The sequence below is a fragment of the Physella acuta genome, unplaced genomic scaffold (genome assembly GCF_028476545.2).
Source record: "Physella acuta isolate Inbredline_101_S28 unplaced genomic scaffold, ASM2847654v3 ptg001006l, whole genome shotgun sequence".
Lineage (NCBI taxonomy): Eukaryota > Metazoa > Mollusca > Gastropoda > Physidae > Physella > Physella acuta.
The window spans coordinates 288,772-300,977 of record NW_026732523.1 but is presented as its reverse complement, the minus strand read 5'-3'; the positions used below and the strand labels follow the sequence as shown (position 1 = coordinate 300,977).

Genomic DNA, 12,206 nt, shown 5'->3' with positions numbered 1-12,206 from the left:
TAAGTTTTCAGAATTACACTTACTGAAGTATTTAATACCATTGAATACAAACTAATTTAGTGTAACCCTCACTCAGTGGGGATTAAGACGGGCTGACCCTGAGATTAAGTACACACCGACACCGACAGTTAGTTGTCCAGTACTGCTTTATTTACAGCATCGAGCCATGACGGCGATGCAACACAGTAGTACAAAACGAACTAGCCAAGATAAACCAAAAGATCCAAAAACCAAAAGACCAAAAGAGAAAAAATATCTGTAGCCCTAAAACAAATGTAAATTAAAAAAGTTACATTCCTGACAACACCATGTGTAGGCTACAATTTACACGGGTAACAATAAAATATGTTTTGGCCAGTACACAGTACTGCCAACAAGTACCAATACGTAGTACTTCAAATAAGTACTTATATTAATACTCACCCTAACTAGTGTGCACATGCAACACTAGCAGGAATACATAAGTATTTTAACAAACATAATTTATATAACTACCTTCATTAGGTCTACATCTTGGTCCACAGACAGCAGCCTTGCGTGTGCGACACGGATAGGCATGAAACTACCCACAATCCCATGTCACATGACATGGAACACAGGTAATTTCGCTCACAAAAGCTGTAAATTGTAAAGCTGTATTGCTGTAAATTTACTAGCGCGTGATATTAAAATTATAACAAACCAGAATAATAACAATGGCCACGATTTAGGTGAAATGATTCAGTCATGGGGGTTGGTTAACTCTCTTCATATAAGAGAGCTCAAGCTACATATAGCAGAAATGTGAATTAGCTGTGTACAGTTGTCATGCCCCAATAATATTCCCCTCCAAAGGTTCCTGATACCAGTTTTACTTTGTTAACTTTTTAAGGAGATTGAGGTGTTAGATTGGGAGCTGTTCGCAAAGTGAGGTGCATACATGGATGAGAGCCATGAACACTCAATACAAGTCCCCAGAGTCGGATCCGTGCCTTAGAAATAAGATGTCTGATGTCCTAATGTACGCCTGTGAGGGGAGGGGGGGGGGGGGAATAGCGAGGGTAACAAAAGAGAAGATGGCTGGATGACATCTGGGACTGGACCGGATCATATTTTGAAAATTCACTGAGGGCAGAGTTTCTTTCAGACATCATTTCGGAGGAGGGGGGGGGGGGGCTCTGCCTCCAGAACAAAATGGAATGTATATACAAAACATACTTTTACCAATGTCCACCAGTCCCCTGAAATTTAAGTCCCCACCCCTGAAAATTTCAAGTACGCCCCCCCAAAAAATCAATTATTTATATTTAATTATATTACATCATATTTCATTTTCGATAAATAATAAGAATATTTGTGATCATGTCTGTATAATTAGATGTACTAGTCACAGCTTTACTTATTTCCAAGTGTTGTTCACTTTGATGGATGCTAGATTGAAAGAAAACTAGACTTTTGAACATAATTTCTGCATTTTAGACCATGGTATGGCTAACCCAATTGATCATTATCAGTATTTTTAGCTGTCCTAAACAATGTAATCATTGGTCTAACAATACAAAATCAGTATACGCGTGATTAGCCATATTTTGTGATAAATTATTTTATTTTTCAATAAATGTACATGGGGTCGTTCGTTTCTAGCGTCCCATTTATGTGACGTTTTTTTTAAAAAATCGATATTTAAAAAAGTATTGATCTAAAAAAAAATCCATAGTCATTCCTTCATTCAGTGCCCAAAACCTAAACCATATCAAAAAATTATAAAAATTTTAGACCTTGGGATAATATGGGTTAATAGCTGCGCCATCACGTTCAATAGACGCGCAATGGTTTTTAGTCATGTAACACTATTGTAAATAAAACATGTAAAGTACTGAAAAAAAATCATAAAAAACGTTTTAATAACTAGCTTTTATGTAATGATGCACTAAAAAGTAGAAAATAAATTATACATTACTATTTAAATTACTATAAAAAAAGCGTGGGTCTCTCGTCAAATATTAGTAAATGTATCCAATAGGTAGGCCTACTAACGTACTAAAGTGACCCACGCTTTTCTTTATAGTAATTTAAATAGTAGTGTATAATTTATTTTCTACTTTTTAGTGCATCATTACATAAAAGCTTGTTATTAAAACGTTTTTTATGAATTTTTTTTTTTAAATGTTCTTATTTAAAAAAAAAATTGATGAATTTACAAATGTATCCATTATTTATTACTAAATTGTATCATCTAATGAGAACTTTTTTTTTTTTTCAGATGAGCGTATTAATGAACGTATTATTAATTTTTTTTTTTTTTTTTGTGTTTAATAAAATTCCTCTCTTGCTTTCTACCCTGTGAACGTATTATTAATAAGTAACAAAAATAATTACTAAACTCTTTGGTGAGTGAACAACATAGCTTTGACAGTTTTCTTGGCATTAATTATACAGCTGGTTGTTACTATGGACTACTTATTATTGGATTAGCAACTAACAATTACTAGGAGTTTTTATTAACATTTTGTTATTAATCACCAAAACTTTTTAATACTTTCCATGTAATTTAATTTTTTATAATCAATACTAACGTTTGTTTACTTGTTTTTTTCAATATGTATTAATTCTTTTTTTTCTTTTTTGTTTATCGTTTAATAATATAATTACCTCCCGTGAAAGAACCCATTGTTTGTTATTTCCCCTGACAAAAAAAGTTCTACGCGCGAGAGATTTTGACAGAAACAGAAGACGACAGCAAACCGCCGTGAACTGTGTTACACCTTGGTGCACTCTCGGGACTAACACTAATAATCTGTGGGCATTTCACCCCCACTTAACTCCACCGCCGCCTCTCCCTAATTCTAAGCAGGTCTCATCACCCACACAAAAAAAAACCACCAATCGCTCTCTAGAGGGCATTCGCACGAGCACTCGAATCAGCGCGGCGTGAGTACACCCCAGTAGCACGTGCATCAATCATTGACCAGCCGGGTGAGAAACACAATCAGCGCGGTGGTAACAAGGTCGGTAACCGGATCTGTTTGACACGTGGCAGAATAGCCGGACCCGGTAGCCGGAACACTTAGCCGGACCTGTTAGCCGGAACACTTAGTTAGTCTGAATACTTAGTGAATCGGATCACGGAGCTAACCGGAACACTGAGTTAGCCGGACCACTGAGTTAGCCGGACCACTGAGTTAGCCGGACCACTGAGTTAGCCGGACCAGTGAGTTAGCCGGAATACTAAGTATGCCGGACAACTGAGTTAGCCGGAACACTTAGTAAACCGGATCACTGAGCTAGCCGCACCACTGGGTTCGATATTATTATTTTTATTTTTTTGTTGTTGAAGACACGAAGAGCGACGAATTACTTAATTTCAGCATTACAATAAAAAAAAAGATAGATAGAATTGAGAGATTTGAGCAATTTAAAACAAATGCAAGTTCTATGGTGTTCATAGTAGATCCTCTCAACACAAAAACAAATGAGATCAACATTGAGCCATTTAGAATTGATGCTGGTTCGCTTCAAATGAAATGGCTGGATTTGAAAACCAAATATTTGTGAAGTGGTAAGATCACGGAAATCAAGATCAAATAGAAGATTTGGAGGTCCAGAGAAACATGCACGTTTCACTGCACAACTGGACAGCTCTACAAGAAATACTGCGAGTTAAGGCACTAACTTCCAGGCATTTCTTCTGGGTGACTTGCCCCCCCTCCCCCGAAGACAGTCTAACGCCACCACCCTGAACGAATGGAACGAAATATAGAACATTTAGATTTTTAACAGTGTCCCCCTCCCCGGAAATTTCAGGTCCTCCCCCCCCCCCCAGGAGATAAAAGTCTGGAAGAAATACTAAAGCCAACTAACAAATAAAAATCTAGATTGTAAATAGCATTTGATAATTATAGTTGTATAATTTCATTACTGATTTTATTATTTTTGCAGAGCTTGTTAAAATACTATAAAATGTTTTGATTGAAACATGTGTATGTTTTTATTCGAATAAATATTATTTCGTTTTAAATGTATTTATCTTAAATTATATATATATATATATATATATATATATATATATATATATATATATATATATATATATATATATATATATAATTTGTCTGTCTTTGTTTTTAAATAGTGATTATGTTTTTTTGGTTACTAAATAATATTTTTTTAAACGAGTTTGTATACACCTTTTATGAAGATTATAATAATTAATTACAATTGCAAAAAATTAAAATGTTTTTATTAGTAAGAAGTATGTCCAATCATCATTAGAAAATATAAAAGCGTTATGTTTTACATAAAATCATCAATTTTTATTCAGTTTCCACATCATCTTTTCCCGTTTGTGCCCAAGACACATGGGGCAGATGAAGTAGAGTTCATCTGTTTCAGTGACCTTCGACATATGAAGAGATAGTGTGATCAGCACTATGCCCAGCCGCCTTATGTTGTTCCCTAACGTGAATTAGTTACACATTAGAGCTGGGTGGACTCATGAAAGTTTTACTCAGTTGAACCCGGATTCGAACTCAAGTTTTTCGGGTTAGCAGTCTACAGTTTTTTTTCCAAATCAAAAGTTCTAGGGGCGGGGGGGGGGGGGGGGTGCAAATCGAAATTTTGTCCCCGGGCGCCGGGAAGGGTCGCTACGCGTCAATAAGCAAGTCAATACAAAGTGGTACAAAGGCAGAGTGTTCAAATACCTAGTACGACGTGCAGTTATCGTAACAACTAGCCCCCCCCCCCAAGCCTCCACATAGATAGGCATGACCATTAGCTTGAATGACTACCTGCATGACTGTATTTGGCGTTGGTTGAGTCGAGAAAAGATCAGGGCTTTCTTTTGCAGTCAATTCAATTGCGAGGGTTGTTGACTTCGCTGAATCTGGGGGAAGGGGTGGGGGGGGGGGGTGGGGTGGTATCGGGGATTTCATTGGGCTACCCGAGCCGTAGTTCGGGTGGCTCCTCTCCGGGTCTCTCGACCTAGGGTGGGGGGGGGGGGGGGGGGCGGGGGTAGGCGCAGCCCCATTGTTGACTTTGGTGATAGCTGCGTAGTGCATAAGGATGGGGACATGGGCAAGGGATTGGGGTCTTTAGTAAAAGGCGAAGGATTTGATCAGCTTTAGACATGATTCTTAAAATGTATGTTTGACTTGGATTTTAGTGGATAAACCTTATTTGTTTTTGTTTTATTTTTGTGTTTAAGAAATTTCCTTCCACACAGTTCACTAGTAGATAGGCCAGGGGTCGGCAACCTGTGGCTCGCGAGCCGCATGCGGCTCTTTTGATATCAAGATGCGGCTCTCCAGCTCCATGCACAAATACTAATAATCTTAATAAAAAAATAAAATATTTGAAAAAAAAAAATTAATGTTAGTGGTTCTTTAAAACCAGGGAAATTTTGAAAATTGTAACTTTTGGCTCTTCCACTTCAAAATTTTTTTTTTTTATTTATTTATTATTTTTTTTTTACGTCTCAGTGTTGTAGATTTGTCTTTCAGCGCGCCCAGCCAATGAGTGGTGGCAGTAGCTGATTTTTACTACGTTCATCATGCGACATAAGAAGACTGGTGCAGATTTACAATTTCAACTATTCCTGAAACTTTCATTCTCCAAAATTTTACATGTTATTTACAGAATAAAATATGTATTTTATAGGGGAGAGGGGTTTCATTTTTTTTATTTATTTTTTTATTTTTTTTTGTCTCAGATTTGTAATTCCTTCTCAGCGAGCCTTTGCGTTGTCCCTAAGGCTTCCGCTGTTCTATTACATTTTCATCATTTGACCTACGAGGGCTGTTGTAAGTTTACAATTTCCAACTATCTTATTGCCATTCATACCTAAATGTACATATATATATATATATACAAATATATACAATTTAGTACCAGTACATCTTACAAATGAAAGTATTTTAGTAATTGGGGGAGGGTGGGTTGGGGGGTAGTACAACCTGAAAACAAAGGAAAAGGGGGTTGGTTTGCGGCCTATAACAAAAAAAAAGGGATACAATAGGAAATTTCCGTAAGCGGTTGGATTTCAGTGGCGTAAGGAGTTTCCCTGAAATAGAACATATAATTTAGATGTGCAGGGCATTAGTTATTGGTTATTATATACATTGTAAAAGATAGAACTCACTCTGCTCATTTACTCCTAGTACCTACAACAGTCCTCCTTTTTTTTTTTTTTTTTTTTTTTTTTATTTATTTTATTTGATTTGCAAAAAAAGAACAAAACAACCAAAACATAAATCGAGCTACACTAACTAAAGATGGGACACCACAATTCCCAGTGCTATCCGCTAGAGAAAATTTAGGAAACTTATTACATTTTTATTAGACCTTTTAATTTTAAAATGTAAACATAGTCAACGCCGGGGTTCCGGTATGCTGGAAGCTTCTTGCCCTTAAAAAGGACCACAGCAAGATAAGTTTACCCCTTCGAAGGATAGTTTCTTTAGAAGGGTGAGGTTAACCTCAACATAACCATTAAATTGAATAAAATAGGACAGCATGTTCTTTCCAATGTTGTACACTAGGATTCAATTAGGAACATTTTTACATTTTTAATAAACACTTAAATTAAGTTAAATGTTAAACTTTTTGAAATGATAGCAACATCAAAGACCGGAGTTCCAGTATGCTAGAGAGCTTCTTGTGCTGAAAAGAGATTTCAACAAAATTAGTTTACTTAATTAAAAGATAGTTTCTCCACAGGGGACGTGGTTGTGTGGGGGGGAAGGCTATGTTGGTTGAGGTGTTTGGTTGGGTGAGGTTTTATATCTAATGCATTGATTACTTGCAGAGGAAACTAGGGGGTGTAATTATACCTATTGTATAATGTGTGTATTTTATTTGTTCTGTCCCTTTGGCCAGTCTTCTAATAAAAAGTCATAATATTGAAATAAAAAATGTTAGTGGCTCTTTAAAAACTGGGAATGTGCGTAAATTGTAACTTTTGGCTCTTCCGTCTCAAAAGGTTGTCGACCCCTGTGTCAAAGTATCTTGAACGTGGAATTTCTTTGTCAGGGGAGAAAACAAACAAATTTTTATTTAATGGGAGGTAATTACAAAATTAAACGATAAATTTAAATGAAAAAAAATATTAATTAATAATGAAGCAAAATCAAGTAAACAAACTTTAGTATTAATTATAAAAAATTAAATCACAAAACAAAAATTTAAAACTCTTGGTGATTAATAACAAAATGTTAATTACAACTCCTAGTAATTGTTAGTTGTTAATACAATAATTAGTAGTCACTAGTACCAACCAGCTATAATATTTATAGCAAGAAAATTAATGCAATAATAGTGTTGATACATCTTAATCTTTTCAAATCTACTTAACCCGCTTTCAGATATAAAGACAACAATCACAATAGACCAGTCTGATGAAATAGCTCCTGAGCTCCTGAGCTCTTCGACTCGCCTACAGTAATTCAAGTCACCATCCAATCAACCAACCACCAGAATATCCCTGGTCATCTCTTGCGCAATATCATTAGCCCACACCAGATCCTGCTGCTCAACTATGGACGAGGGGATACCTGGTACTTCTCGTCCAACGAGTTTGATGTAGCGGATCTGGACGGCACCACAAAAACACACGGCCCATACACTTTGAAATTCGACAGATACCACAAGGACAAAATCATCAGAACCCTTAGATGGGTCCCGCCAGCCCTGAGCAACGAAACACTGATTAAGGCACTGCAAACAGTCAGCAAATCTACAGCTACAATAACCACAATCCCGCACACAAACAATCGCAGATTCACCATCCAGAACGACAATCCACAACACATCCCACACTACATCCAAATTACATACAAAGACACAACACGTAATATCCTCATCGCACTGCCAGGAAGACGCCAAGCCTGTCAGGTGTGCGGCTCGGACAGACACTGGACCAACCACTGCCAATCATCAACACCTGAGTCAACACCCAATGTTCACCTGTCAACAATACAGGAACCAACTCAACAACCATCCTCACAGACAATTTTAACAGAACCACCTAGAGCACCACCCAAACCGCAGCAAACATTGGTAACCCCTAACCTGTCGAACCAAAAAGCGATCCCAAGTACGGCTTACCCGAAGTCACCAACTGCATCAACAAAAATCCAAAACACTGGAGAAACACAAAGCCCAGATTCAGAAATAGATAACACCACGTCAATGAAAAGAAAAAATGAAATCAGCCCCACAGAACAAGGAAAATTAACAAAAAAACTCGCGAATCAAATCTTCGATCGCCTGACAAAACACCTTAGAAACCCAGCCGCAACAAGAAACTACCACTGAACCAATTCAAATTCCCAAACCTTTAACTCCTGGAAAAGACAAGAGCTGCGGTTATTGCTTTCACAGTTTCAGTACTGCCAGCGAGTGTAAAACACATACAAAAACTTCCCATCCTGATACGAGTAAATGCCCGCATTGCAACAATCTAATCAAAAGCAGAGGAGCAATAAAGCACCACGTACTAAAACACCCAGACACCGCTGTCTTCCAGTGTGGATACTGCCTAACAAGTCTATACACCAAATACGACATAGAAAAACACCTCAACGACCAGCACCCCGACAACGACCCCTGCCACAATCAAATATTCTACATCCTCAACCCAGACAGATCCATTTCTTACATATATGCAGACGACAGAACATAAACAACTCTTCAAATATGACACGCTGTACTCACCACTTAAACAAGTTTTGTCAATCCCTCCTCATCCGGATTCCAACACTATCATTTTACTTTAACCCCTTTTACTGATTATCCCTTAAAATTTTGTATAACAACATATATAAAACAAATATGATAACCATGTACATACTTATTATTAATACGCTCATCCGGACAAAATAGTTTCATTAGATGATAAAATTTAGTAAAAAAGGTGTATACATTTGTAAATTCATCTTGATATGTTTTTTTTAAGAACATTTAGAAAAATGTAAAATATGCTGATGTTGTTGCACTTGTTTTAAATTGCAAATAAAAGTAAAAAAAAAAATTGCCGGAAAAAAAAAAAAACAAAAAAAAAAACATTTTTTAGAAAATTTCAAAAAAGAAAAAAAAAAAAAAAAATAAAATAAAAAAATAACCCGCTTCTCGGCCTTTTGGCTAAGATCAAAGTGTAGTATCTGTTATGGATCTACACGGATCTTAGCCATTTGGTTGGTCAGCCCTTTTTAGGGCTGGCCACCGGGGTCGAGAGGCGGTCAAATCTACTACTCTAACTCACGCAAATCTCGCCAACGACCGCTGTGGGGTTGCTCCCACACATCCCTCGAACGCACACGCTCTCGAGATGAGTCACCCAGTACTTGTATTGGGTGGCTTCAAATGTACGAGTGGCTAACTTTTCAATCTTTTATTTTTCAGCCTGACGACACCCATCTAGGAGAAATCTTAGGTGGGAGGTCTGTCTATCGCCATCAAATCGAACTCATCTACTACGTCAAACGTATCTATCTCGCTCCCAACAAACTCACTAACACTCTGACGACACCCACCTAGGAGAAATCTTAGGTGGGAAGCTTCCGTCAAAACACTAGCAAATCAACTAACCATCTCTCAAGATCATCTACTCAAAATAAACAATCGCCAACAGCTCTACCTCGCCCACCTCAACACTTCACCAAGCTCAAAACCATCGACTCAGCAACATCAGCAAACTTCACTCTTCAACGTCACCCCGCCCAACTCAATTACTCGACTACTTCACGTTACTACTCCTCAAATCACAATGAACAATACTTCAAAGCAACTCACCTCGAAAGATCTCTCAACACAAGGACCTACCCAACTCATCTCCCCAAGCTTCAATGCATCGAACAACTCTACTACCATGCGCATCATACCTCATCTCAACGCAAGAACACTACCTCAACCACCCTCTCCAAGTTCTACACCATTCGACCAACTCCACCATCAACGTCAAGACACCAAACTCACTCTCACCAAGTACAACTACCAACAAAGAATAAACCATTATCAAACCAAGAGCGTATCAAGCACAAGAAGAAAGGCCAAAAAACAGAGAAGCGATCATGTTTGTACTGTCCTGTACTTTATGTCATAGCAAACCAGAAACAAAATCAAGAAAGAAACAAATGGAACCAAGAAATCGGAACAAAGAAACATGGAACAAAGAAATCAGAAGGAATATTAAGACATTGTAAATCTTTTTAAATGTTATACTATGTATCACATTGTAATTTTTTAACATGCAACCTATCCACTTGTGGAAGGAACAATATTAAACGCCAAAAAAAAAAAAAAAAATATACTGAAGTATCATATAATATGTTAGCGCGGGGGTCGGCAACTTGCGGCTCGCGAGCCGCATACGGCTCCTTTAATGTCATGGTGCGGCTCTCCAGTTCCATGCACAATGATTACTAATTGTTTAGTTTCATTTTCAAAACTAATAAAAATATTATGCTGTAAAGAAAAACAACTTTAAATAGGATTAAAAAACTCATCAGAGAACAGTGAGAATAGGTGAGGTAGAAAGTAAATGGACAGCTGACAGCCGCCTTGGCACCAGGCCCAACCCCACAGCCGCGCTGTAGCAAGCCCCGTGGCGACCATTCCTTGCTTGCCACTGCCCAAGGGCCGCCATTTTCGATTGTCGTAACATGGGGAATGTTATTTTATTCAGAATGCATTCCTCTACCTGTCAGTATGCATTAATTTGACCTGAGTGACGTAATATTTTAGTTATTAGTTTCCTACGGTTGAGCTATAAGGTACTAGACTCTGGGTTCGCGTGGGGTGAAAGATAAGCCTTGTGAGAACTGAAAGACAGAAGCGACCAATACAGTAATCAAACCAATATGCAAACCAGCTAGTCAGAGTTTGCCGTGCTGAGGCCTGACTGGCTATGAAAGATACCTACTGAACCAGTGGTGCCCGTAAAGAAAGAAACAAAAAGTTAGTGGCTTCTAAAGTGGATTGGCATAGTCCTATAGTTATATTAAGTGATTTCTAATTTTATCATAGCAGATCTTGCTAAAACAGTTTTTGTGCGAAACATTTGTTTGTTCTTATATAAAATACTAACTTCATATTTAGCGCTATTTATTTCAAATCAAAATCAAATGCATTTACCTAATCCTTATCAAATACCAAAATATTGAAAAAAAATAATGTTAGTGGCTCTTTAAAAGCTGGGATATTTTGTAAATTGTAAATTTAGGCTCATCGGTTCCAAAGTTTGCCGACCACTGTGCTAGGGTTATATGAAATTAACATTTAAAAAAAAAACCATTAGAACAGTGAATATGTTAAATAATAACAAACTTTAAACCTAGCAGTAACATTTTTAAACGTATTTATAGTTTCTTTTGTTTCAAGAAAATCCCGGTTTTCTTACTATGAATATAAATATATAATTAAAATATTTTTATTTTTAACACAATTAACTAATGTTAATTCTTGAATGCAACTTTGATCTTTGTAATATATGATTATTATATTTTAACCTTTAGGTTTTTTTTTTCAAGGGAATGTACTCCACATTAAACGACAAAGCAATCGGAGCAATCATGCTAGTTATCTCCCTTACCATTCTCTGCCTTTGTCTGGTCGCCAATGTCAAACTGCTGCACTCCCTTCTCCAAGGTCCCACTCCTCTCATCATCAAAAAATTCATCAACGCGGACTTTCCCGGACCGCTGGGCTACCTCACCGGATACCTCGCCATCATCATCGGCGCCGGGTTGACCATCATCGTTCAGAGCTCCTGCATCTTCACCTCCACCCTCACCCCGCTAGTCGGCATCGGGGTCATCGAACTCGACCGGATGTACCCTTTGACCCTGGGGTCAAACATCGGCACCACGACCACGGCGATTCTCTCAGCCTCAGAAACGCGTTACAAGCAGCCTTCTGCCACCTCTTCTTCAACATCACCGGCATCCTCCTGTTCTACCCCATCCCCTACCTCCGCTTCCCCATCCCGCTTGCCAAATTTCTAGGCAACTGCACGGCCGAGTACCGCTGGTTCGCCATCGTCTACATCCTCCTCATGTTCTTCCTCTTCCCCGCCCCCTTCCCTGAGCTCTGTGATCTTGTCATATAAGTTTTGTGGAAATTTTTATACATTTTTAAAAAACACGAAAACATTGATTTAATTTTGATATTGCAGTCATAGTGTTGTTATTTAAAACTTCCAAAATAACTTTACTGGTCCAAAACTTGAGGCAGTT

General features: G+C 37.8%; 1 protein-coding gene and 1 pseudogene across 1 annotated transcript; both read left to right on the top strand.

Moving 5' to 3' along the window:
- Positions 1-9,094: 9,094 nt before the first annotated feature.
- On the top strand, positions 9,095-9,235 carry LOC131954504 (uncharacterized; annotated as a pseudogene).
- Positions 9,236-11,543: 2,308 nt separating this feature from the next.
- On the top strand, positions 11,544-11,975 carry LOC131954499 (sodium-dependent phosphate transport protein 2B-like). The gene has a single exon (XM_059318226.1). The coding sequence runs from the start codon at positions 11,544-11,546 to the stop codon at positions 11,973-11,975; it is 432 nt and encodes a 143-aa protein (XP_059174209.1).
- The last annotated feature ends 231 nt before the right edge of the window (positions 11,976-12,206 follow it).

What these genes read in the sequence shown, in the direction of transcription:
- LOC131954499 (XM_059318226.1), top strand. Translation starts at nt 11,544, where the DNA reads ATGCTAGTTATCTCCCTTACCATTCTCTGCCTTTGTCTGGTCGCCAAT.